The sequence below is a fragment of the Myripristis murdjan genome, chromosome 3 (assembly GCF_902150065.1).
Source record: "Myripristis murdjan chromosome 3, fMyrMur1.1, whole genome shotgun sequence".
Taxonomy (NCBI): domain Eukaryota; kingdom Metazoa; phylum Chordata; class Actinopteri; order Holocentriformes; family Holocentridae; genus Myripristis; species Myripristis murdjan.
The window spans coordinates 15,772,373-15,799,493 of NC_043982.1; the positions used below are offsets into that span (position 1 = coordinate 15,772,373).

Here is a 27,121-nt window from a genome sequence, read left to right on the forward strand (position 1 = left end):
CTCTTGGATTAGGCTTGTAAATTTGAAATAGCAGTTACACTCGGTCCTCGCAATGACGTGAGGTTTTATTTTCATTCAGCAAGAGGCATAATAAAAGGGAGATGTAATAAAAACGTGAAATTGTTTTTTACCAATCTTTTTATTATGGTGCTTGGACATGGGCCGTGACCATACAGTTTAATTTAAATAGCTTGTAGACAGCATCCTGGAGTCACCGCTGTTTTCAAATAGTTCAAGTCTCTGAACCCCAGTAAAGCCCCTCTCCACCACAGCGGTGCCAACAGGGGCCTGGGAGCAGGGCTGCTGCACACTATATCACTGAAGCAGAATCATTTTGTTTGCTGTCGAGCATCTGAAGAAGCCAAATGGAGAAAAACACGATGAGGTCAAAGCTCTCATCGTGTTCTGGTCAGAAAATTCAGCAGGAGCTGGAGGAAATGAAAAGAAATCACAAGGAATTTAGGAAAATTGCATTTGATGGGAGTGAGCTGTGAGCGTGATCCTGACTGATGTTGAGTAAAAGTAAAGAAATCGAAGCTGGACAATTAAAACTGAAGGACCACAATGTCAAGAACGCAGGACACAGGATCCGCCCTAATGATGTCACTTGCCTATTTGCTATTATCACATCAACCATGACCGTTTTCCCTACGGTTGTTTGAAACCCGATAACCAAACCTGTCGTCAGTTCCTGTTCGCTCCCATTCAGGCTAGCTTTTGTTTGTTGTTCTGCGGTGGAAAAGGGCAAAGAGATTTCAGTGTAGATCTAGTAGGCAACCCATTGTGTCGGCGGTTTTTATAGCTTGCCAATTAAGAGTGGATGTAAAACGCATTGTGTGCTGCATTATACATGGGAAGCTTTCCGCTGCTTGCTGTTATCACTCACAATACTCATCTGTCTATTCCCAGGTGACCCAAAAAGCTGGCAGAACAAGTCTCTCCCTGGGGACCCAAACTACCTGGTGGGAGCCAACTGTGTTTCTGTGCTCATTGACCACTTTTAAGGACGGCCCAGCAGGTGTGATGTTACTGAATGTCAAACCATGGGGAACAAAATGAAGATTACAGACTCCTCCACATGCACACACACACACACACACACACATGCACACACTCGAACACACTTACACACCATGCTACACCACACAACAAAGTATGAAGAAGCTTCAGCCCCATGGAAGAAGGAAGAAAACTCTCCCCTATTTGACATTTTGACATAAAATTGAACATTTCTATATATATATATAAAAAAAACTCTTTAACCATTGTTGGAATGCATGCCCTATGTCACTGAGGAATGATACACTAAATATATGTAAGCCAATGTCATCTTTCCATAAATATAGATGGATGGATGGGTTTTGAGGCTTGTACCACTGAAGTACATACTTAAAATCCATGTAGGTGTATTTATGCTATATATGCATACAGTATATATAGTAGTATAGATATAATTTTCAATTTACTGAAATTTTAAGGAATTACTTTACCAGTCTACATCTGTTATGTTACAGTTCTGACTGACTATACAGTAACTATACAAGATATCATCACATTTCCACATTACTTTTCACTGAGGGAACTTTAATGAAGGTCTGAGGTAGGTGGCGGAGATAATTGGTAGTGATTAAGTCAACGACTGCAATATTTGCAAGTGTCTGGTGCAGATATGTCGCTATGAAGGTGTTGTCATAACGTGAGCTGGATATGAAGCCAAGCAGCATGCTTTGAGAACAGTTCCTCCTTGCTCTTTCTTCCTTCCTCCCTTCGTTCTTTCCTCCCTCACTTCCTTCCTTCCCTCCTTCTACCCCCCTACGGTGATATTCTTTGGCTCCTTCCAGCCCTGAGGGAGATCTATGCATGTGCTTTACTCAGGTCCAGTAACCTGCTCAGTTCTTCCTCACCTCTCTCTTTCTCTCTCTCTTTCTTTCTCTCGCTCTCTCTCTTTCTCTGTCTCTGTGCACTCTCGCACTCACACACAAATAAGCAGTGATGCCTTATCTGCAGATTATTCAGTTTTTTTTCAGTAAGGAAAAAAAAATAACTAAGTTATGATAAATTATGGTAAAATGAAGTTTGTTTTCTTTTGCCATTTTGTGAACCCACTGTATAAATGAACTTGGGTTTGGCACAAAAGAACAGTTGATAAAAGGATAACAAAGGTATGCTCTCTTTTTTCTGCTATGCATATTACTTCAGAAAAAAAGAAAGAAAAACAAAAAGAAGTGGCTGTAAATAACGCTAGCACATTGCCTTGGTTCTTTGTTTGTAAATGAACTTTTTGTATGTCTTTGTTTTTTGTAAAAAATAAAAATAAAAAAATAGAGAAAACATGTTTTAAAAAGTGACAGAAAGTGAACGTGGTTATCTTTGTATTCTGAATATACCCTCAAGCCTTGGAACTTGTAACCTAACAGTAATACATCCACCTTTTCTACCAATATATCTCACTATATAATGGTCACAAAAGGTCTTTTTATGGTTATTTACTGATCAGGAAAAGTGCTTGGGTTAAATACATTTAAAAACGTTCTTTTAAAAAGGGTGTGCTCTGAAAGTGTCCCCCTCATTGATTTGTGATACTGGATGCTGTATTGTGTGCCCTTAAATGTATTTTTGTACTAATAGACAATATATTATGTATGGCACACCAGTACTATTTTATTTTTTAGATATAACACTGCTTTAATTGGATATTAGCTCTTCACGTGTGGCTGACTTTTTTTTTTCTCCTCTGCGACACAATTTTAAGTATACCACTGTATTAATGAATAAAATCATTTTTAAATTAAAGGCTTGTTTGTTTACATTACAGGAAGGTTTGTTATCTTGCAGACAAAACTATCCTGTCATTCATCTTCCACCACAGGGAGCTATCGTGAACAAACTTAACCACAGTTTTCTGTACTTTCTCTCCTTTATTTCTCTTTTCCTTTATCTTGTGCCTCTCCACAAAATCAGCTACGGTAATGCTAGAATTAATTATGGAAAATAAAAATCACAACAAAAACATTAGCCCTCTGTTATATTTTTTTTTTATATATATATATATTTACTCTTAATTAACCAACTGTTGAAAAATGGGAAAAGTGAGTGGGAAAGTAACAAAGTATACTTAGCAGAGTGTTTAATGTGTTAGATTTTTCTTGGGTATTTTTGTCCAGGTTGTGACACATAGTAATTTCACTGAACTGTATTTGAAATGGCAATTTTACTCCACTACATTTATCTTTTGGCTGCAGTTACTAGTTACATTGCAGAAAAGATTTCCATGCAAAACACATCAGAAGAAGAAGGTCATATGGTTAGTGTTGAAGCTAGCCCGTAGTATGGAAGCAGTTAGACCAACAACATTTAAAAAAAAAAAAAAAAAAAAAAAAAATCAAATATTTCTTAAAGATCAAGAATAATAAATCATCACTGAAAAAGGCCACTCTAAACATTGCTAGTACTGTACACTGTAATATTGTATCATCTCACTTCAGTAACAGTTTGAATGCAGGGGTTTTACTTTTGATGGAGTATTTTTCAGCATTATGGTAATATTACCTTTACTGAAATAGCCTAAAGGATCTGAGGACTTTATCCAGCACTGGAGACCGCTGCTTGGCTGCACTTTTCCATTTGATTTTGGGACACCACAGTTCCAGGCACCCGTAATCACAGCTAGGTGGCGCAGGTGAGCTCTAAATCCATATCTGCACAAGGTCAGAAATGCATAAGTCCTTCAGCAGTGATTTTCATAGCGGGACAAGGCACAGGGAGTACTGTCGCTCCCAGAAATAACACCATAATACTGTAATATTCTGATAGGTACTGTAATGTAGCCTACCTATTTCTTATGCTCTGTTGATCCTGGCGGGTTTATTAAGAACAGATTGTTAGAGACAGTGAATGACAAAATCCTCCTTAACTAGGAAGGAAAGAGGAGAAAAATATACTTTCTTTGTGATGATAATGAAGTCTGGAGTGATCTTATTTTGGCTTTATTCCTTCATAAACGTTGTCTTGTGTAAAAGGCTTTTCATTACTATGCGATATTGCGATTATTAGCGCGGTATTGTAGGAGTTATTTAAAGAAGCACATTCAAAAAGAGCATTTAAAACAAATCTAAAGATGGCAAGACATTTCCTGGTGATGATAGGCTTAATAACAGAAATGATGCCAAGTCAAATTATTCAGAGGTGCTAAAACTAAGGCTGGGCCTCGGTAGATGTGAAACAACTGTCACTGAACATGGGATTACATACAACCTCGGCCATGGAGGTCAGATTATTCTTAATAGTGTGGTGGCCATGGCCGACAAAGAGACGCATGGAGGCTTTGCTGTGCTGCATGCTGCAGGCTGGGGCTCTAAGGGTGAAACCAATTGAGGATTAGTTATCTGCAGTAATTGCTCTGTCTAATTAAACCAGTTTTGTTGACACCCTTATCCATACGGAGACATACTAGAGGATACCCCCCTCCTCCTCCTCCTCTTTCTCCTCCTAAACTCAGTTTAATTACCCACCTTGCAGTCTAATTTTGCTGTATGGATTTCCCCCACACTTTTTTCTTTCTATCTTTTTTTTTTTTTTTTTTTTTTTACAGTAATAAACTGATGGCATGAATTCATATAAACTAGTCTCAAATTGCCATAAGTTATAAGAAGATCGGGTCCTCCAGGAGACAAGAAAGCGCTTTTCTGCAAACATAATTGATTTTCGATGCTTTAGTTGCCTTTATGATGATCTTCCACTGGAGATCACTGTTTTATCCACGTTTCCATTCACCAACGCATCACCGGCGCTAACAAATCACATACAGGCTACCTTTCCGTTGTCGCCTATCAGTAATTTACGGGTAGTAAGTGCCCACCTCCCCCTCATGGCTCTGTGCGCCATCGTAGTAAAAGAAACCCATCTCGCCGCCATAGACGCGCTGAGTGGCACATCTCCAATGCGCAGTGTGCATCTCCCCCTCACAGGAGCCTGGTCAATGTGTCCAGGCTGTTAGATTTTTCTGTCGTCTGTGAAAACCCCCAGTTGGTGCCTCTGAGAGGAGGGATATCCATTGACACTGGGAGTATTCAGACGCCCCGGCTGCACGATTCGGTTTAATTTTAGCAATTTGGACGTTTGCTCCAGCTTTTCTTCAAAGGAGCAGGCTACCTAACCTCAAGATACACGCGTCCAGGAGCTTGTCCAACCTCTCCTCTAGGCATTATCACTTGAGTTGTTGAAAAGCCCGCAGAGGCAAGCGTGACAATGGTGCAAGGCTGGATAACAGTGGGATGATGCGTTTTTTGTCGCCGTGACTTTTAGGAATGGGTTGTTTGCTGGAGATTGCACCGAGAACTCGAGTATCTTCAGCTCGTTTCGACTTGAAATGAACTGGACGTGTTATGGTAAATATCTGGTGCCTCGTTCAGTCCATTCTCCGCTCGCGTTTCTGCCCTCCTGCGCCGCGCCACAGCCGCTGGTTACGCATCGCTAATTGGAGAGACTCCACCGATGTTAATTGATGGGGACTCCTCTGCGGAACACACAGAGTGACCCGAATCCTATCCTTTACCTGCGCGCTACTGGCTGAAACCCACCTCCACAGCACCTACTCAGTTCTTTGGATGTTATTGCTCTTTTTCATCATCTGCAGCAGGATTTGTCATTCACCCGGTTGGTAGCCTGACACCCTTGAGTGACTATGCCGGTGAACGCTTTGCCACGCGGTGGCCCGGGGTCCCTGAGCCCGGCGTCGCTGTCCCGGAGCCTGTCCAGACTGAGGGAGTTCAGGACTAGGACGAGGATCATGTTGGCCCTGGGAGTCTCTCAGATGGTGCTGGGAAGTCTGATCCTGGCCGTCAGTTTCGCAGCTCTCGCACTCACTACATCACCCAGAGTCAGGCACTCCTGTCCCTTCTGGGCAGGCTTCTCAGTGAGTATAACATTACTGCTGACATGAATCAGGTTGATCCCAGTTTTCACTCCCTGAACAGAAAGCGCTACAGTAATCCTATAATCATTTTATGAGGATAATATTCAATATTACACAGTAGCGTAACTGTAAGATAATGTTCTTGGAGCACACACTAATACTGTAAAGGCAAAATAGCCTACTATAAAGTAGGCCTGCGGTATAAGGTCACTATAAACTTAACTAGACCACAGACACAATCTAAGTTTTATATTTATGATGCAGTGATTTTTCTTCCCTTCCTTGGGGGGAATAGTTGCCTCTGTGGTTAGATTCAAAAAGGCTCCAGTCGCGCATTTCATGTCAGGAGGCAGAGAAAAGCCAACTGACGTGAGATTGTATGGATAAGAAATGTGCACATTTTTTTTTTTTTTTTTTTAAATCTTGATTTCCTCCACATTATCAGAACATCTTTCAGTTGTTGAGTCCATTGCTTTGACAGTTTGCACAGTCTGAGGCCACACGCTGAATTGGCTGGGTGATAGAAAGCCGCATTGGTGATCAATGTGATCGATTGGTTGGTTGGTGAGAACACCACATCTGCTTATAGTAGATGTGCTGTAGATCCGCACACACACACGCACACACACACACACACACACACACACACACACACACACACACACACACACACACACACACACACACACACAGCAAAGGTTGCTGCATATTATTCAGCACTCGCCTTTGTACAGTACCTGCGATACTGGCAAATCATCTTTGAGACACGTTTTTTTTTTTTTCCTCGACTTGAAATTTTCATGGTGGTAGCTGTAAATATTTATGAGTGCACACTTGCTTGATTTCCTGCCAGAGACCCAGTCAGTGCGTGGAGCAGGGCTGGTCCATTAATTATAGAGGCACTGGGACAGAGTGCAGGGGTGATGGGAGGTCTTCGGCACAAGGGCCATCTGTGTGTGTATAGGTGCATGTGCGTGTGCGCGCCTGAGAGAGAGAAAGAAAGAGAGTGTGTGTGTTTGTACATATAAGAGGAAGTGGGGCTTCAGGGGAATAGTGCCTAACCACAAGGTGAAAGGTCATAGGTCAGAGCACAGTCTTGATCAGTCACTGCCTAAAGCTTATTTGACAGCTCAACTCCAGCATTTTTTTCCACTGCGTATTTTAAAAAAACGATATTTTGTGTCCCAAACATGTTCGGGACTGTGTGGAGTCACCCAACACTTTGTGCCATATAATAATGTCTGGCAGATGCAGATGCTCTGTAAGATCTTTATAGTTAACACATCCACTGGTGTATGCCCCTAAATCAAAGTCTTCATTTTTTTAAAATCTGAATTTTATGTGACTGGGACGATGCAGTTTAACATAGTTCCAATACAGAACATGAAACTGATGTGCTGCACAGAGAGTTAACAGCCATTGCTACTTGAGATTGATTTTTATCAAGATGCTGGAAGACTACATACTTTGAAAGGAGGAGGGGCGGTGGGGCAGAGGGTGGTGAGTGTGTGTGTGTGTGTGTGTGGGTGGGGGTGTGATGGTGCTGATGAGCACAGGTTTTTGTAGTTTGAGCCAGGCTGAATCAAATCAGGTGCTGAAAACAAAGTGCTTGCCAGCAACCACAAATCATCAGTTACAATGGAGCCAAAACCCAGATAACACAGTTGGGACTCATTCTCCATCTGGGAAGCCTGGTGTTTGGACTGAGCTGCCCACAAGCAAACTGATATTGGAAATCATTACCTGTAAAGCTGAGAACTCTACGACCTGAAACTGAATGAGTTTATCCAAATAATATATATATATATATATATATATATATATATATATATATATATATATATATATATATATATATATATATATATATATATACATAACATTCAAGCTCTCTTATGGTGTGTGTGCTGCCAAAAGAAATTGCTCTCTTCAGATTTCTGCATGTATGCTGTCAGACACCCGGAGTCATGTTTTACATTTTGTTTGGATTTTCATCCAATAACAGTACAGTCTCTTTTTATTGAAAAGAGATTTGGTTGCTGATTTGAGTGGAGATCAGTCCTCTACAACAGACTTAACTGTGCCGTATCATGTCAAACAGACTTTATTTGGAAAGTTTGTTTCATTTATCAAAAAGCAAAATCGCAGTGTTGGGGTTGGAGTCACGCTGAATAAACTTAGAGGTTATTTCAGGGGCAGGTTGAAAGAAAATCTCTACTACTTGTAATTTCAACTCTGATTCATTAAATGTTTCTTTCCCAGGGGGGAGGCACACAGAATGCGATACACACCTTTCATCACCCAGGGCCCCATGATATTTCTGGCTATCAAATTTATATGCAAATTATATTTATATGTAAAGCACATTATGCGTCCCATGGCTAGTTGAATAGATAGCATAAAGCTCTGACGACCAGCAGAGATCAGTAACCATGCAGCCCCTATAGCTTTACAGTTGTATATTTGCATTTAGTTTGCTCTCAGCTTCTCGTTTCTAAAATGTATATTCTCTAGTTTCATTGATTAAACTTATCAGTTGGTATATTTCCGTTTCCATACCATTCTATTTCAGTTTTCCATACCTTTTCATTCCTGCTCAGAAAACATCAAGAATCTGAAGTCTTTTCTATGTAGAGAGAGTCCTTTAGGTTGGTTTTGCCTGAGTCAAATGATCATTTTTTTTCTGGGGAGGGTTAAAAACTTTCACAAGTGAGAGTGGAGCCAATCAGAACACGGCCTCAGTTTTTATTCCTCCTGCCCTCTTTTGATTAGCTGTCCAGCCGCACCTGTCCTGTTGTCCTCAACAGAAGGTGGTCATGGTGACTGTTAACTTGTGAGCATGGCACACTGAGGATTACCAATCCATGTGAGGGAGGATGACATCAGTCGTGGAGTTTCTCCCATCACTTCTACGACTGTTAGCCTCCAAACTGTGCGTTTTTAACAAGTGAGCTCTACCGCAGTGATAGCCATGAAAACATTTGTTAACACAGATATAATGTTGCAGTGCTTGTAACATTCAAAGCTGTTTCATCTCCAAGAAGCAGGAATGTTTTCACTGTGCTGGACAGTTGGTTGGTCTTCGGGGTCCAGACGATATTGCTGCCCTACAAGGGGATTAAAGCCCACCCAGTCCTGCTGGAATGGATTACTGTAGAAAATGCAGCCTCTAAAACTTTATTTCATTATAGTTATTGACTTTTCAGGACTCTCAAATCTTGGTGGATGATGACGATAGTACTCAAGAATAATACTGAGGAAGAAAATCCCCATTTTTAACAGGGTTTGCAGTCCTGCAGGTAATTATAATATAGCAAGTCATTCTGAATCCTGGTCCTCAGGGCTCACAGTGCTGCTGGTTTTAAGTTAAAGTTCAAACTTATTTAGTGCCCTTGCTCACTGTTCTAGTCTCAGAGGGTTTTACCGGCCCACAGTTTGTGGGAAAGATTCTAGTCATCTAATCAGGGTCGGATTTACGCGTGGAATGCCAGGTGAAATAGAAGCTATAGAAATGCTCTGGGTCCCAACAAGGAGCAGGATAGAGAACCGCTGTTAAATCGAGTAAAAGAGACATCATTGCACTACCAATGCATTGCAAGTTTTACAGAGCAGTTTTTCAGGTTAAGATTATTAGTTTTTTGGGGGGCATTTTTCTGCTTCATTGGACAGTGACAGTAGAGAGAGACAAGAGAGACAAGGGGGATGGGGGATGAGAGGGGGGTGTCATGCAGCAAAGGGCCTGGGCCATAATGGAGCCTGGGCCTCTCAGATAATATGTGGTACACGCTCGACCAGGTGAACCACCGGGGCGCCCCCAGTTTATCAGGTCTTGAACATGAACGAGAGTGAACTGGGGGTAAGTTAGCCTTGACTTCTGAGCTAAAGCATGTTCTGTACACACCTGTGGAGCCAGTATTGCTGAAACACTGATTTGATCACGTCTGTTGACAAGAAGTCACAGTAAGACCGATACGGTCCTTTAAGCGTTGATTCGTCAGCACCTCAATTCGTGCCCTAAATCACACCAAGGAAACCTTTGATTAGGTTGGTTATCTGTTGTAAAACATCGTATTGTTGTGCCACAGTATCTACACATGCATGAGGCTCATGCTGTGCTGTGTGCCTTTATTTATTCATACACAGCAGTTGTAATGTAGTATTGTTCGAGGTTTTATTTTTGCCAATTCCCAAATCACTACTCTGTGCTCTCCTCCACTCTGCCCTGTCAGCATCCAAATACAAAGAGCTTGTGCTTGTGTGTGTGTGTGTGTGTGTGTGTGTGTGTGTGTGTGTCTGTACACTACATGCTAGCCTCTAATGCAGGTTGCAGATATGGAAGGCAGATGGGGCAAAAACAGTCAAAATAGTGCAAAGTGCAAAATACTTGTCAGCACAGCCATTTATTCCCTCTTCACACAGTATAAAGGTACGCAGTAAAGCAACATTTTTGCTGGTGTCTTCGCTTTTTGCAGCACTTCCTGATATTTGCATTTCCTTACATTATATTAGATCATTTGGCAGGCGCTTTTTCCCAAAGTGACAGTAAAAAAGCATTACAGGAAGCATTAGTTTTAGCATTAGAGTTCTTTATGTATGTCTCAACATGTATTTTTATACTGTGTTAAGGAGTAAGACATGGCTGTGTTGACAGTTTTTGCCCTGTTGGTCTTCCAGATAAGACATCATGAGCCACTGTCTGACAGCCTTGTTGCAAACCTAAAAAAGTGGTGAAGAGCTTCTGATATCAGGACAGAGGCTTTGTTTAGGTGCAAGGAGTAAACCATTAAAGCCGGATGATTTTCTGTGCATGTAAACATATTCAGTATTACACCTTGAAGCTTTTATGTCGGGTTCCCTGCTATGGGGGCAACTAAGCTACCAAGGAAGCTGATAACAACCTCTCCTCCTGCCCGCCTACATCTGTGCTCGCGTGCACGTGTTTGTGTGTGTGTGTATGTGTGTGTATTCTTTTTATGTGTCTGTGTGTGGTCACAGTATGAAGTCATTAAAGATCTCCGTTTGATGACTGGCACGGTGGGAGCTCATCATGGTCTCAGAGAAGGAAGGCGTAATCTTTACTTCCTACACAGAGCAATCACTTCTAAGCCTTGCCTGGGCTTCTCTCCTACACACACATGCATGCACATAAACACATGCTCGCACACACGCACGCACATGCACGCACAGATACGTCCCACCTCAGTCTTGTGCATATCAGTGGCTCTGTTGCTCTCATCCCAATTCTCCACAGTCCAAACAAAGGCATTTTTCCCAGCTTTGATGTTCAGAGTCATGTTTGACAGCATATTAGTTTATCAGACACAAGCACACACACACACACACACACACACACACACACATATGCATATGCACAGAGGAAGAGAGAGACTAATCTTGTGCATCTCTTGCTCTTTGTCACGCCCAACCCGGAGCTTGTTCTCATCCCACACCCCTGCTCTAACTCTCCAGCTTGGCAAACATGTAGGCAGCCATTATCACATCCTGCAGATAAAACGCTGGTGACAAAAGACGAGGTGGCGTTTTGACGAGGGACCGACTCTGAGCAGCTCAGACCCACTTGCTCAGGATTGGCCAAGGCCTATCGTAGTGACGTCTGCCGTCTCTTCAGGCAGCTTTCCAGCAGGTCAGGGCTACCTGCTTGCCATGGAGCTCCATGGGCTGAGAGGTGTGTGAGTGTGTGTGTGTGTAAGTACCCTGCTGCTGTGCTGGGTGTGTTGAATAAATGAGGCTAGGTGGCCGACTGAGCCAAAAGGGCCACTGCAGCTGTCAGCAGCTGACATGCAGAACAAATTATCGTCCACTTCCCATCGCTGTGAATTAAGCTCGTAACGGATCCACACAGACACGCACACACACACACACGCCTCAACATACATGAATACTCACTCTGTCATTCTCCATCTTTTTCTTTTCTCCGGTCACAGCGTGAAGAGATTGGAGACAATATGTGTACATCTCTGAAAGGGAGTTGGGGCCAACATCATCTGGGAATTCAAATTAGAGTATTATGTGCTCTCTCTTTCTCTTTGAGGCTGTGTCCGAAATTCCATAATAACATGCTATTTAGTACGCTAAAACAGTGTGTGCAAAACCTTAGTATGCATCCATTAGTGTGTGAATCGTACACCATTTCCAGTGAAAGATGTCAGTATGCAAATTCTGGCCGTATGCTACTCCAAGTATTGCACAGTGCGATGTATTAGCTAGTTTATTAAATCCCACCAGTGTTGGCACCTGTGTGTGTGTGTGTGTGTGTGTGTGTGGCAGTGACAGTTGGATTAGATGCTTTTATTTTTCAGTAATTTAAGGATTAATTGACGACCAAGATTCCTGTGAGCTACAGAATGAGTTCACCTGCAGTCTCAGTCCTCCCACGGAAGTGAACAAAAGACAAAACTCAAGAGGTCCATCATGTCTATGCTCGCTGTTCATTCAGACGCCAGTAGAGGTTGGCACAGGTTACCATGGTTACAGCATCTTCAACCAGCAAGGGGCTAACAGGAAGTGATGCCGGTAATGATGACAATCAGTACATCTGAAAAGCGACATACTGTGTATTCACACAAAGAAGAATGCTGAACGATAGCACACATATACAGTGTGTAGTCCATATTATGTGATTTGGACGCACTGTGTATCAAAATCACCCTTTATCTCAAACTGTAACAGACTTCATCCTTTCTCCTTCTCTCCTCTCCTCTCCTCTCCTCTCCTCTAAGGGAGGGCATTAATAATTAGACACAGGCTCTGGAGACTAGATAGCTCCAGAGCAGGATTTGCCCTTCGACACACATACACACACACACACACACACACACAAAAGCTCTGGTGGTTGTAGGGAGGAACAGGAGCGCTGAGTGAATTTTGTGTTTAAGGTCTCTTGTAGTATTCCAGTGCGCCAAGTCCACAGACGGTGCTGTAGCAAAGGCGAGAGGCGGCTTAAGACAGTATTCTTGGCGTTTGTTGTGAGGCAGCTCTCTCTGCCGCATTTCTAGCATCAGCTGTCAGCAGATTTCTGCACTAATCTCCCCCAGTGTGCATGTGTGTGAGTGTGTGTGTGTGTGTGTGTGTGCTTGAATGGTAGAAGGTGCAAAAGCAGTTTGGTAGGCGCTTGCGCTGGTGTGGGAGTAGATTTGGAGGCCTCGCGCTAGGTCTGATATGTGTACATATGGTGCTTGTGTGTGTATGTGTATGTGTGTGTGTGTGTGTGTGAGTGTGTGTGTAAAGACAGGAGGATTGATGGAGATGTCATGTACTGGGATCTACTGGGTTTTCACCAGACATCTGCATAGACTCTGCTGGTCTTCTGGGAATGAGCGGGCCAGCAGACAGCAGGGCTCTGTGCTTAGACAGATTCATCCATTGAATCAGTTGTTCACGTGGGCATGCAAATAGTATCTTGTGTATGCATGTGCACAGTTTTATGTTCCTTTCAAGGTGTTGGTGATCGCAGTAGCAAACAATGTCCGTAAGCAATAGACTCAGTGCACACTAAAAAATCATCAGAGAGTTTCGTTCCATTGATAGCAAACTTGAAGAAACAGATGTGAATTGTGCTGTTTGCTCAAATTTGCTAATAAAAACAAATGAAAAACTGTTAAATCTTAAGATTTCTGAAGACACTTTGCCTCTTTTCCACTGCAGGAGCTATTCCCAAAATATATTAACCCTCTTGAGGAACCAGGAACCTTTACCCCTGTGCCCACTGGAGAAGTTTTAGTTGGGCTGTATTGGGCTCTATTATGATCCCTAAACTGAGGTAGTACTCTCTGAGTGCCGGGGGACCGGTGGGATTTTAGTACTCAGCATCCCTATTTGGTTAAACGTTTTACACAAGGGGCCAAGGAATTAGTTTGGGGATTGTTAGAGTCCTTAAATTTCCAACTTTAGAGATTTGGGGTGAACTTAATTTTCTCCTGGTCAGGATCAAGTTTTATGCAGCTTAAATAGAATAACTGAGAATAATATTTGCTCTGTGAATATGTGGGTAAGGTCCTCTGGAGACCGGAACAGGCACAGTGATGGGTTAGGAGAAAGGGGTTCCACAGATCAGCAGAATTCCCTCTTTTTTATCGCACCCACTGCAGAAGTGTGCCTCGAGAAGGTGCTACTGTATTTGGCCTCTCACAATAAATGATTTTGGTAGAAAAATTAAGGCTTTGGGCTTGTCTACCTCTTTATATCTAAGTCATGGTGGGGGGTTCCTTTTTTTTTGACTGGCGCCCAAGGTTTCTTCCTAATACGTTTTTTTATTGGAAGATTTTCTTCGTCTTTTAGGGTCTATGGTTGATGGTGCTGGCTAGTGGGTGACACGAGTGGATTTTCACTCATGTCCCATCCCACTCCCTCAAAAATGCTCCTATCTAGTCCCAATCCTGGAAGAATGACTCTTGTCCTATCCCATTCCTGTGTTTTTTTTTTTTTTTTTTTTATGGTGGTGTAGTCTACACTTTAGACAACGCAGTTTCTGATGTTCTCGCTGTTCGTTTTTGATGTCCCTTCACAGTCACGTGATGAACAGTGAAATCAACTCCTTTCCTGTGGGAATCCCATAACAATTCCAAGGCCAACAGGATTCCTGAAAAATCATCAGCCTCTAGTGCTGGTTAGGCCAGGTTTTCGTGTCCTGTTTCATGTTTTGCCTCCTCATTTTATTTTGTTGCACGCAATAATGTATCATTTTGTTTTGTGACTAGTTGTTGATTAGTTGGATGTAGGTGGGCCTGTTCTCTGCAAAGTCCTTTGGGACATGCTTGTGATGAAGGGCCAGGAAAATAAACTCAACTTGACTTATATCTGCAGAAAACGTTTGTGCACAGTACTTGCCAGATCAAGTGTTTGTGCATGCGCCTTGCTTTGCTGAGTAATCATACTGTAGTGGAAACTTGATATATGTTCAAGAAGTCAAAAAAAAAAAAAAAAAAAAAAGTGCTGATTTTACCTGATTGGTCACCACTGCGTGTTTATCTTCCATTAAATTGGCGGCAACAGATGCTGCAGTTGCCATGTATGAACAATAACCTGAAAAATAGACTTTTTAGTCAATTCATTTTGGCTCATTTAAGTTAAATTGTCCTTTGATTTTCCTTTGATTGGTTGTTTTTTTTTAACATCTCCAGTGTTTAGTTTCTGAGTTATGATGTATGCTTTCTTGTAGCAGAAGAATATAAATGATGACTGTGAATGAGCAGTGACTGATCAGCCCAGTAAGGTAATGTAGTAAACTAGCAACAGGCCTTATACTGCAAATCTATCAAGAAATATTACATTTTTTAACTTCTCTAAGATGCCCTTAACTATGCTGCTTCTTTAAGACACACGTGTTCGCACACACACACATCTATCCACACATATGATTCAAAATGTAGTCTTATGGTTTAAATAATGTCATCATTTCGATGAAAGGGAGTTTTATCTGTTCATTATGAATGTAGATGGGGCTGTTGTTCTCTGAGGCATACTGAACAGCTATTTTATCGAATTCCCTCCCTCATGATCCATGCAATTATCAAAGTGAATAGAAAACTGTAGTATTAACTTTATTACATTCAGTCTGCAGCTGTTGTATGCCTTTGGAATGAAGATTACAACATTTCCTCTAAAGGTGAGATTCCATCACGTTATCCACATCGCAGTGTTGAGTCACTGCAGAGCATACAGTGAACAAGTTAAAGGATGAAAAGAGCAATCATTCCATGACCAATGAAAAAGCTATTAGTTTTTAAATAATGCATAAACAACTCACCATCATTTGCTTTGTATTGTTGTTTGGACACACATTAATTTGTATGTGAATAGACAGACAGATAGACAGAGAGAAAGAATGATGGAGCCTTCCTTCCTTCCTTCCTTTGGGTTTAGTTTACTGCACACTAACTCAAATTACCCATTTTTTGGGAAGGCTGAGCATTAAATTTCATTGAGTCAACGTGATGATATATCACTTCTCGCATTATGGTGCATGTTGGGATGTGTACAAATTCATTCAATACAAGTAGTGCAGTTTTTAGCACAGGCTGCTGTTTTCAGTCAGGAAGAGGATCTACAGCGTTACCTGTGGAAGCTGACGTAACCGGAACAAATGTATGGTTTGATTATGTAACACCTGTGTAAAGACTTACCGCCTTAACACGCCTGCTTTGATTCAGGTTCAGTTTAACATGGACAATTCATCAGGATGTAGGGAACATTTAATGAAGGCTGTGAAGGCCAGAATTTAAGACAAACAGATCACCTCTCATCTCACATGCTGTTTGACACCTAGTAGAAAGTTTGTCTTTAGGCTTTGTGATTTGATATTCTAGTTTTGCACAGTCATCCTCTGATTTTGTTGCTCACGAAATAGAGTCTGGGCACTGATGCATTCAAACCATTTGGAGAGGGGACGACAGCAACCTGCTTTTACCAAAGTACATAAAAGCTGAATCTGCCATCGGCCATCTGCCCATCATTAGCCAACTTGTCCAATGAGCCAAACAAACCAAACATATGAACTAGTATAAGACCACTGAAGCCAAACAAACAGCAGTAACTGTGATGGTGAAAGCGAGCAGGCAAATCAGTAACCATATTGCCAGTATGTTACTAAGTCAATATACAATTCTTGCCATTTTTGTAAGTAAAATCTCCACTTAAACAGCACTTTGTTGAAATACGTTTGAAGAGTAGCCATTGTTTCTGCTTTCAGATTCGGTGCACTTTCACCTCTCGTTGTTATCATCACCTTAAGGTTGCCTGTAGTTCCTCAGTGGACCTTTACTGGTCTGGAAATTTGCTGGTGTCCAGCGATGCTCTGGTCTGGCCAGATGGTTTTGTGAGTCAAACGAATGTAATTTCTGTGAGATTAGTGACATTCATTATTAATCTGTACAGCAGTAACAGTATTTTATCATCTGACGGCCATTCATTTTACAGGGGGCAGAGAATTACAGTTGGACTCGAGTAGTAGCGGGCTCAACTCTCAGGTTTTTTTGTGTTTATGCAGCTATTTATTCCTGATTGTTAATATAGGATGTGGCTCCTCAGCCAGTTCACTCATTTAGCCTGCTCAGATTAAATGGGCAGTGTGGTCAGCAGACATGCTCTCAGACCGCTCATCACTGGACCAGCCTGTTTTAAATCTGATATTGATCCGCTAATTACGTGGACTCCCATCAATCACAGGACTTCAGTTTACTTTAATTTTTATTTGACCTGGCGGGCGGCTTAACATTGGCCATGCTGATCAGCTGACCATGCTGATCAATCATGAACACAGTGACCTCACATTTCTGCTCAAAGCCGAGCCGCGATGTGATGATGTCATGTGGTCTCAGAGCTGGGTCTGTCCCCAGGTGTCATTGAGCAGTAGTAATTTACTCTCCTGCTGCACCTCCCCAATAAGTAAGTATGCACTCAGCCTGCCACTAGTCATTACTTTGAGGACCCTCTTGTGTGTCCTACCCCTACTACAGTGCTACCAGTGAGTGCCATAATGGTGGAAAGAGCAGTTTGTCCTTGCTACCACTCCACACACAGGCAGACCGGTTTTACAAAGGTTGTAATATTTCAGCATATCAACTTGAGTCAACTCCCTCGCTAGATGTTCCTTGCTGCAGCAGCCTGGCATCACGTCCAGACTTTCTGTCTCATTGTTTCCTCTGTCTCCTCCATCCGCTTGTAGTCTCTCTGATATTCATAAGCTGTTCCCCTGTCTCACTGATCTCCTTGCTAGGTTGTTCAACACTGGAAACAGGATGATCTGAGCCTCTTTGGTGACTGTCATGTTTTTGTAATGCCATGGGTTCAGGTTCTTTTCTTGCATGCCATCCCCTCTTTCTCTCCCAGCTTTCCTCTCGAACCGTCTAATAAAGCAAAAGTGCTGTGAAAAGAATCTTAAAACCCCCAGAATGATCAAAAACACGAATTCACCGCTCTGTGTGTGTGTGCACGCATGCAGGTGTGTGCACATAGGACCTCTACATAGACTCATACCATCCTATTCACACACATAAACATACGTACACGCTCGCACACACGGACAGAAAATATAAACTGCTTCCATTATACATCATTTTGGTCTTTGAAGAGGGAATGTGGTTGATGTGTGATGAAAGTAATGTATTTCCCCTCTTTCTGGGTGCCATTTCACACCAGAGCTGACTTGCTGTGGCAGAGGCCTCTGCATTATGGAATTGCACTTACAAGGAAAGAGAGGGACAGGGAGGGAAAGACAGAGATGGTTGCGCCAATGGATGCACATACATGCAGTGCTGGGAAACATTTGAGGGAAGTAACATACTGTATGTGCATGCATCCAAATCTCTCTAAATGCTCCTTTTCTTTCCTACATCTGGTGTTGCTCGTAGTGTCCCTTTGTGCTGTTCTGACCCCCGGCCCTGGATAACGTGTGGCTGTGTCTGACAGAATGCTTGATGCTGCACTTCTTTACAAACAGCCTCGGCTAGACCGCCAGCAGGTCTGCCTGCAGACTACTGAATAGAAAATGCCAGCAGGGCTGAGCTGAGCTCACAGGGAGACAGGACACCAGAGCACACAGATCAGAATAGAGAGTGAAAAAGGATGGGTGACAGAAGGCTGGACGCAAGCCGTTGTTTTTAGAATTAGATATTTTGTGTATACTTGGTTTATTAGACGGTGTGTTGCACAGACACACGCAGACACACACACACAAGCTCACAAAGACACATGGCACCTGTGTTTACATTTTTTGTGCAACTTTGTTCACGCTAAATCCTAGAGGAAAGGAAGGCTTTATGATGTGGACTCATCTGTTATTTGGACTGAATGGAGAGTTTTCCTCTCCAGTGAAGTGGCAGTCATCCACTTCCTCCTCCCGGTGGTGGCTATAGCATGGATGTTTGCAGAGGTTGTAAAAACAGACAAATTAAATGGCATGCTCCAACGTGCCTTTAGCTGTAATCGTCAGGCTGACTGAGTGTGACGGCTTGATACCAGTGTCCGGTGACATACAGATGGAGCTTTATTGATGCATTTGGCTTTTATCCTGAAGCTGCTATTGAGCTGTAACTTCTTCCTGATGTAACAAAGCTGACTGTTGTCCCTCCCTGCTGCCTACTATGGCAGATCAATGGAAATGCCTGCTGACTAGAACCTCCTTTTGTACTATGATTAGCATCTGTGATGTGTTGGATAGTGCTTTTATGTCTGTGTGTGCGTGTGTGCGTGTGTGTGTGTGTGTGTGTGTCTGCGTGTGTGTATATAGGAGGGTTGGCCAGGGAGGGTACGGGAATGAAGGAATGTGTGTGCCCATGCCTGTGCAGGAGTGTGTGTTTGAGTTCATGTTGCTTTCTTTGGGATCTAAGGGTAACGTCACACTCGGGTGAAAACCTCTTGTCTCCAAAATGTCAAATTTTCAGGAACACGGATCTGTTTTTAGCTTGATGACAATGCATTTTGACTTTACCCACTGGGTTTTGAAAAGGTTTTATCATAAGCTCATGAGACTGGAAAATTTCCACAGCCCACAGTGGAGCATGTAATTTTTCAGTTGAAGCAAAAACTTAAAAATCCCCAAAATTAGACTTGAGATTTTCACATGACAGTAGTGATAAGCTCCTATGTTTAGGGCACGGATGGCAGAGTAGTATACTTCCAGTTATCTCTGTTTGAAAGCAGACCATGGGGCACAGGGAGATACACACAGATGTAGCTATACAGCTGAGCTGTGAGATAGAGCGCTCATTATCAGGAGTTTGGCTGTCTCTGCTCTTCTCAACTCGTACCGCTGCTCTTCAGAGAGGCGCAGCCCTGCACAGCCCTGTGAAGTACAGGCCACAGATACACCTCAGTGACACAAAAACAAGGATAGAGAAAAGGACATGTAACAGCACATCTTTGGTGTGTGAGAGTTTCAAGGAAAAAAAATCTGTTCTTCTCCCACTCTCTGAAAATAAAAAAGCCGACCAGTGTGCTGAAAGTGGTTTAGGATGTTAGTCAGGCTGCCAGGAAGAAAAATAAGAGGCTCAGCAGCAGCCCTGAGAGGTATTTTAGCTCCACACCGTGTGCCTCTGGAATTGTAACACAGCAGCATAACAATGCAATTTCTAGTCTAGAGCTCCAAAACATTTCAGTGCTTTTGTTCACTCTTTGTGAAATAGTGTGAATACCACAGGATGCAAAATATAATAATAATAATAATAATAATAATAATAATAATAATAAAAAAATCAACTCTTTCCTTGACAGTAGCACAGGCTAACAAGGTCACATCTAGCTGGCAGGATAAATTAGCCTTAAGGGAAATTCTCTGGGTCATAAGGTCAAGCCCTGAACAACAGCTAAATGTGTGCAGAAGGTCAGTGTGGCAGAGGAAGTGACGGTCATTCAGTACAGAGCATGCACACACACACACACACACACACACACACACACACACAATTACGTAACGCCAGGGAGTGATCAGATTTGTCAGATTTGAAGTAATGTAGTCTCTATTCTCTCAGTGGAATCCAGCAGCATAATCTTTAAGTCATTTTTCACTGATAATAGCCTGAATGATGTATGTCCTTGTTGGTTCCTGCTTTTCCTGTTATTTAATCAATACAGATGGGATTGGTAACAAGCCATATAGTTCTTCTCTGTCTATACTGGAAATTGGCCAAGGACCTTGTGTGTGTGTGTGTGTGTGTGAGTGAGAGAGACAGGCCGGACTGTTTTCACATTGATTCTTATTCATTTTTGTGAATTCTTTCGTGCTTTGTGTCCCTCGAGCAATGTTTGGAAAAGCACTTTGGTTGTGTTGTTTTGCAAATAAATTTGACTTTACAGAAAGTGAGAGCCATGATGTCGGAGCAGGGGGTAGGAAAGAACAGAACTGATTGATCTGGCAGTGCAACATATCTGCCTTTTACAGAAATCTCGGAGAGAATTTAACGAGAGGCGAGACAGCAGAGCTTATTTTCTCCGTACAGTTTAGGCTGGATTTCCCTGCTGTGGGAGCATGGGCATGTGTGTTAACTTAAGCTCCGCTTCTGTGTCTCTTTCCGTCTCTGTCTCTGTCTCGTCCTATCTTTCTCAGCACACCTCCTTCGGTATGAGTAGCATGACTCGAGATCCTTGACAAAGCCACCAGTCCGTCAAAATGCATTATTCGCATTAAGATGACAAAGTAATTGCACAGTTTTCAGAAAAGTGCCCATAAGTAGCCTTGCAATTACCCTGACAGTGACAAAGTCTTAATTTAAAAGGGAACATCACTCATGAAATCAGTTCATGAATTCCCATCATTCACATGGCCGTTCCTGTTGGCGAATGAGAACATAGCTCCGTCCCAAAGCTACGGAGCCGCGCTTTTGATCTGTGATGCAATATTGATGCACAGTCAGAGGTAGCTTTCTGGAGCCACAGAATATTTGTATGAATATTTACACCAATTTTACCTTTGCTTTATATCATTATTACATGTTAGTACACAGCTCTGTGCAATACTCAGTGGTGATTGATCAGTCATGGCATGATGGAGCTGTGATGCAGAAGTTTGTACATCCAGCGTGAGAAGCTTCCGACTTGACTGGCGTTCAGGAGTTCTTAGTAGCAGTTAACAAATAAACATGGGCAACGTGAAAGCATAAAAAATGGATGACATTAAAAGGTGTTTTTTGTGTGTTATATACAGCTAAAAAGACCCAAATAAAGACCCAATATTGAGAAGTTGCTTTCTACTTTGGCAGCAGAATGAAGAAGAGCGATTCAGAGAAAGCAGTCATTTTTGCCGTCATGACACATCACAACTCTGAAACTCTGGTAGGCTATCATCAGTATTTCCAAATTTCAGGCTTGAAGTTATTTGAGAGATTTGGGATGTTTCTGGCATGCACGTGACTCGAGGCATGATATTTCTGAAAAATGACTGATCAGCTGCATATTTGAGCATTACTACGAGCAGCCAGTTTGTTTGCTGCATGGGTTTGCCAAGAAACACCAAGCCTTTAAGCCAGATCAGAGAATGTAAATCTATTCCCTGTCAGTTTATTACAGTTACCTGTAAGTAGCCATGTAATAAGCAGGATAATAATGTATATCCAGCTGCTCATAATGGTAAAAAGGGTGATAAAAAAAAAAAAAAAAACTCATGTTAGGGTTTGACCTGCATGTCATCCCTTATAAATAAATTGCTTAGAAGAAAATGTACTTGCATCACCAGAAAATTATACTAGGTGCTGACATAGTCGGCTTTCCATCTCTCTATATCCAATTTCTCTGCAGGGGTGTATTGGTATGTTGGCATCACAGGTTTCAAGACAAATCCCATTTCCCTCTCTTTCTGGCCATGAGATGCAGTGCTGAATGTTCATTCACCCTAAACTGTCCTGGGGCCATTGAATATGATGACCTTCAGTGGTTTTCTCCTTTAATTCGTAATTCTGAAGTACAAATGTAGTGGTTTATTTGTTTGTTTCGTGATAATAAAAAAAAATAATCTAAAGAGAAAAAAGACAGGAGGAGAGGGAGGACATGATAAGAAGAGGAAGAAGGGAGAAGAAGAGGAAGATGAAAGGATTTCTGCTGAAAATAGGAGAGAATAGATGGGAAGAGGGACGGTCCTGCTGATCCCCGCCCCGGGCTGTAGGGGACAGGAGGGGGGGCATCTGTCTCTCTGCAGCTCCCCAGCCCGTAGCTCCACCCTCAGGTTGATATTTCAGCCACACGCTGTGCTCCGGCTTTCAGTGTTTCTCTTGGCACTTGGCACTGATTCAGCTTGGTTGGCTCCCCGCAAACCCCACCCCCCTCCTCATAATCCACACTCTTTTTGATTCGACTCACTGCCTGCTCCTGTCCCTGGGGTGCACTTCTCTGTAGGATCCTGTTTTTCAGCTGTGGCCTCGGTAGTCAGGTTTAGTGGTGTAGTCGGGCTCTGCGTGCCGCTGCTTGTGCCCTTTTGGATTTTGGGTCCCTTTTCGAGGAATGAAGGTGCCGTTTCAGGAAGAAACGTTTATGAAGAGGTCTTGTGTGCATGACCTCTATCTTCCCTCCTCTTAGAAAAGCACTTCCATGTGCAAACTTTTTTTTGTAATTGCTTTTCAATTTCTTCCTCATTCATTTCATTGTATCATGTATTTTTTTTTATATCACTTGTTTGCTGTTTTTTGTTTTCTTGTGTTTAAATCTTATCTTAAATTATTAACCCTATAAATCCTATAAACTATGAAAGAATTGGCAGAAAATACCAATTTTTTGAAATTGAACCCTTTATTTAGTCCTATAATAAAATATATATTAAAAAAAGAACAATCAAAAAATATGTTATTACACGACCTTTTTGGTGTATGACATATGATATGTACTTGAAGTGCCAATGGTATGGTCCAGGGTGAACAGGGGAAGCGTTCAAAGGTATACAACAGTATTTTGGTCAAGTATTGATTAAACTGAAAACAAAAAACAGAATTTAAAATGTGTATCATATATGATACAAATGGCTTTATAGGGTTAAGTTGTACTTTAGAACTATAAATGTCCAGACTTATAGATGTCTTTCAGCATTTATCAAATGTTCAGAGCAGTTGCATTTCCTTCATGCCCATGCTCAGATATGCCAATCACTTGTAAACTGGAACAGCGTTCACATGAACTCAATTATTGTACATTACCATGATTTCCCCACCTTGTAAATACCATATACCCCACACTCACCTCACATAGCAGTCAGGTGTTGAGGGACGGCTAATTTATCAGCACATCTCTGGAGGATCAGCACCGTCTCACCAGATGCTCCTCATTCATTGAGGAAAAAAACAAAACAACAAAAAAAAGAGCCAGTGGAATCTTAGATTCACAGCATTTTGGTCCCTTAAATTATGTTTGACATCAATTAGCCTAATCTGACAAATAAAAAAAAAAAAATTAAACATGGACAGCGACCTCGGACACTGCACGATCTCCCACATCAAAATAAAACACCTAAATGTCTTGTCCAAAATCTTAATTTTTACCTTTTGGTGACTTTGACCTTTGACCTAGAGTCTTCAAAGTTCACAGGGTCACTCAAATTGACAGTAATTATTGATGTATGATTTCAATTTCGTAGTGGCTTTACTGTGAATTTGGACCCTGGACCCCCATCGCATGTGTGGCGCATACACCAATTACAACAACACAGGCTGTCTTTGAGCAGCAAGACATGTTGCCATAACAATTACCACAGATTTATAAAGCCTGTCCAGATGGGATTAGTATTACAGGACAACATGGATAATCCTTTACATTGCACATCCATCACTTCAGTGAATGGTCTGCTTGGAATAAATCTATTATTCATAATAATTTTTCCTAAAATTGCTCAGGACATGTTTTGTTTTCAGGACTACAACACCCACTACTTCTGCCTCCAACTCCTCAAAACAGACAAAAAACTGTCAGAAAGCACAATGCAGCATATTTGTGTGATCTGATTGTGAGGGTCCACAAAACAGAAAGAATTGTAGTTTGAATCTTGCATTGACTCCTCATTTCACAAAGTACCAGAGCTGACAGGGAGTGTGGGAGTTTGCTACAAAAACAGAGTTATTTGTCCTGCAACTCCTGTGTGTCCTGTCAGAATAAAAAGTAAGTTTGTTCTGCAGCGGACTAAAAATCAATGAATTAGGCGAGCGAAAAGCTGACCTCCTGCAGAAAAACTAATTCTGGCTGGACAAGACTTTAATTTTACAATGACTTGTTCAGTCCATGCTTTGATGAGCTAATTAAAGTACATATTCATTTTAGAAACCTCGCAGTGAAACTCTTGTGTACGCTTTTTGCTCCTCTGGGCTGCACAAGCAAATCTTAAACAGAACCGCACTGTACCTCCACAGCCACCCTCACTCTGCAATGCTAAGACCAAAGCACTAGAAGTATGCTGCTGTATCCGGGTTCGGAGGGTTGCTTTTAATATCTGCTCCATGTCAGATTACTCAACACATGCTCCAAAATGTGATCTGTAACATATTTCATTACATTACTCAAAGTCAGTAACTTAATCTAAATAATTACATTACTTTAAGGATACTGTGTTCTTCATAAATATTAGGGTTACACATTTCACAAAGTGGTTGAATAAAATAAAATAAATGTTCTTAATCTGTACTTTTGAATTTACTGTACTGTACTTTCTCTAGATGTCATTAAATTTTCATGACAGCAGCTAAGACCTAACCAGAGAGAGTTATAGCTAGTGCAACCCAAATGTACCACACACTGTTTACAACTTAGTTTACTTGTGAATACATCTGAGGTTCATGAGCATTATCCCAATAAAAAGACGACTCACTTGAAGATGTTTTCTACTACTGAAAGATGTTTCAACACAATTTGCACTGCGCTGTTACGTTCCAATCATTGTCCTGTTTGAAAGTAAAATGTTAAGGGTATATCCAGGCTATACATCTCTTCCATGTGTGTGTGTGTGTGTGTGTGTTTACTGCAGCGCTGGTAGCAAATGTGGATGTGATGGGACAATTCTGGCAGAGAAGGATGTTCCAACTGATTAAAAATGTATGGAAATATAAAATAAATAAACATTAAAATGTTAAGTAATCTCCACCGTATTCAGATTATTTTTGGAAAAAAAAAAAAAAAAAAAAAAAAAAAAAAACTAGAATCTGATTACAGTATTTTTACACTGAGACTGGTTACAGCTGCTCATATTTTATATTTTAGATATATTATCCCATTCTGTATTCTGTAAACGCCCCAACCCTCGCTCTATGGAATACATTCTTCTGCTGTAATCAATATCTGCCCAATGCGCTTGACACTGGAGGGCCAGAGCTTCAGCATGAAACTGCAGCTCTCTGTGTGTGAGCGTGTGTGTATGAGTGTGTGTGTGTGTGGGTGTGTTTTTGACTACTTTTGGGGGGCACACATCAGACTTAAGAATGCATACATGCTTGTATGTTTGTGTCTGTATGAAGAAATACTGTCCATGTCTGACATGATGCACACCTGCAGACATGTTGCAGTGATGCAGTTTTCTACTGACTATGTTAACATGCACACAAGAGTAACCAGAAACCAGGTTGAGGCAGGAAATCTGATTACCTGAAAACCCCAGTTTACATGCGCTCGGTATGTTCTGGGTATCCCCCTCCCACGTCCGACATTCCCCAGACTGTTGCAGAGCCACTGGATCACATCGGACAGCCTGCGTCTTGTGGCAACTCCTGTGAGCTTGGTTGGACTAATAAATGAAGCAGGCAGGTAGCAGATGTCTTTTTCATTTCATTCATCTTCATCAGTAGTAATGTTGACACAAAAAAATTTGAAGCAATCTTCAACATCTTCAACATCCACATCGAACAGACGGCACACAGAGCTATACAATGTGTGTTTATTTGTGTCCATTTCCTTGTCCACTGTCTTTTCCTGCACATACACAGTTAAAAATCTGTCCAGAAATCCAAGTAAGGGTTTACATGGCTCAGTAATCAGATTTCTTCAGCATAAATCAAGCTGTGTTAAATGTTTCTCTTAATCCCTTAACCCAATTATGGAAAAGTGTGCTCTCATTTGCATGGAGCGTCAGAAATCGGATAACTGGCGTTCGTGGGGAATACCCCAATTACTAAAGTGCAAATAAATGCACTGATAGTCGCAAGATGGGGCCCTCTTGAGGGAGGCAGAGCCTAGCCACAGTGTGTGCTCTGCGTTAAAAGTAGGGTTGGGAATCTCTGGCATGAGGCCGATTCGATACATATCTAGATACACAGGTTACGATTCGATTCAGAAACGCTATATTTTTAATAGAGAACGATTCGGTACGATTCGATACAGTTTAAGAACGATACGATTCGATACGATTCGATACGGTTTAAGAACGATACGATTCGATACAGTTTAAGAACAATACGATTCGATACAACCCTAAAAACAATACGATAGTTAACATTTGTTGATGTAGACTGGGCATCACCAAATGATGGACCGCGGTCCGGGCATGGAACCAGTGGCGGTTCTGTCCAGACCCGTGACAACAAGAGAGCACTGTTTACTTCAGATCTTTTGTAGCACAGAGGAAATATGCTTCTCAAACACTCGCTATTTAGTGTTAGTGTATGATTATGAGTTGTAGAACATAATAATGCCTTTTGGACTCGAATGGGCCGGTGCAGTTGTTGTAATTTTTTCTTGGTGGTGCAGGTGAAACAACTGGAGGGGTTGTGCCACCCAGATTTGACCTCACAGGGG

At 41.8% G+C, this 27,121-nt stretch overlaps 2 protein-coding genes across 9 annotated transcripts in view; both read left to right on the forward strand.

Annotated features, from left to right (window-relative positions):
• tjp1a (tight junction protein 1a) overlaps positions 1-2,793 on the forward strand; it is a 62,937-nt gene extending 60,144 nt beyond the window's left edge. For all 8 annotated transcript variants that reach the window (XM_030045296.1, XM_030045264.1, XM_030045278.1 and 5 more), the window contains one exon: positions 910-2,793. In XM_030045296.1, coding sequence (XP_029901156.1) covers positions 910-1,004 — 95 coding nt within the window. In that variant the 3' untranslated portion in view covers positions 1,005-2,793. The remainder of the gene's footprint in view (positions 1-909) is intronic.
• Positions 2,794-5,336: 2,543 nt separating this feature from the next.
• Positions 5,337-27,121, forward strand: part of fam189a1 (family with sequence similarity 189 member A1) — a 104,012-nt gene continuing 82,227 nt past the window's right edge. The window contains exon 1 of the mRNA XM_030045327.1: positions 5,337-5,914. Within this exon, the coding sequence (XP_029901187.1) occupies positions 5,684-5,914 (231 nt within the window). The 5' untranslated portion in view covers positions 5,337-5,683. The remainder of the gene's footprint in view (positions 5,915-27,121) is intronic.